The sequence below is a fragment of the Octopus bimaculoides genome, chromosome 6, assembly GCF_001194135.2.
Source record: "Octopus bimaculoides isolate UCB-OBI-ISO-001 chromosome 6, ASM119413v2, whole genome shotgun sequence".
Taxonomy (NCBI): Eukaryota; Metazoa; Mollusca; class Cephalopoda; order Octopoda; family Octopodidae; genus Octopus; species Octopus bimaculoides.
The window spans coordinates 107,105,072-107,106,429 of record NC_068986.1 but is presented as its reverse complement, the minus strand read 5'-3'; the positions used below and the strand labels follow the sequence as shown (position 1 = coordinate 107,106,429).

The 1,358-nt window shown below is 40.5% G+C and overlaps 1 protein-coding gene across 1 annotated transcript in view; it reads left to right on the top strand.

Moving 5' to 3' along the window:
* The window catches only part of LOC128248056 (uncharacterized), a 13,031-nt gene that overhangs the window by 9,943 nt on the left and 1,730 nt on the right, over positions 1–1,358 (top strand). Inside the window, exon 4 of the mRNA XM_052968446.1 lies at positions 275–422. Within this exon, the coding sequence (XP_052824406.1) occupies positions 275–422 (148 nt within the window). The remainder of the gene's footprint in view (positions 1–274; positions 423–1,358) is intronic.

Below are 1,358 nucleotides of genomic sequence, written 5' to 3'. Positions count from 1 at the left end.
TATATATATATATATATGTATGTGTGTTTGTGTGTCTGTGTTTGTCCCTCCACCATCGCTTGACAACCGATGCTGGTGTGTTTATGTCCTTGTAACCTAGCGGTTCGGCAAAAATAGACCGATAGAATAAGTACTAGGCTTACAAAGAATAAGTCCCGGGGTCGATTTGCTCGACTAAAGGCGGTGCTCCAGCATGGCCGCAGTCAAATGACTGAAACGAGTAAAATTTATAACACAATGATCAATACATTGTTCGTTTTCTTATCAACAACAGATTGTCGGAGGGAAGATGGTACGTGTATTAGGAAAGATACAACTTGGGTGACCTTCGAAAACGGTATATGCTGGACTCACGAGTGCAAATATTTGGGAATTAAACGCGTTGATATCTCATCAAAATCAGGTGGAATATGTTTACGTCAGTAAGTATATATTTGAAGCTATTTAATTTAGCTCATATGGAGGCGCAATGGCCCAGTGGTTAGGGCATCGGACTCACGGTCATAGGATCACGGTTTCGATTCCCTGACCGGGCGTTGTGAGTGTTTATTGAGCGAAAACTCATAAAGCTCTACGAGGCTCCGGCAGGAGATGGTGTCGCACCCTGCTGTACTCTTCCACCACAACTTTCTCTCACTCTTACTTCCTGTTTCTGTTGTGCCTATAATTCAAAGGGTCAGCCTTGTCACACTGTGTCACGCTGAAAATCCACGAGAACTACGTTAAGGGTATACGTTTTTGTGGAGTGCTCAGCCATTTGCACGTTAATTTCACGAGCAGGCTGTTCTGTTGATCGGATCAACTGGAACCCTCGACGTGGTAAGCGACGGAGTGCCAACAACAACAAACAGTTTAGCTCATATTTTACATTATTTCCATATCATTGTTGCGTCGTCCTTGTTACACTTCCTCTTCAGTTTTAAATTGAACTGTAGTTAACTCTAATCCAGATGTGAAAATACAAACCCCTAGCATTTCCAGTTGAATATTAATTCTGTTAAAGTCCCTATTTTATTTATATATAAAGCGTGTTTGTTTCTTCTCCAGGGAAGCAAACCTCAAACTGCTTAGTATTTCTTAAGTAGAGCATGACTGCCGTCATGTTTAAGCACTGCCTTAAAGGACTTTTGACAAAGAAAATCCACGATTGCCGAACCACTAGGTTACGGGGACGTACACTCACAAATATTGGTGGTGGCGGAGGGATAAACACAGACACACAAGTACATATCTATCTATCTATCTATCTATCTATCTATCTATCTATCTAACTCTCTCTCAACACACACACACACACACACACACACACACATATATATATATATATATATGTGTGTATATATATATATATATATATA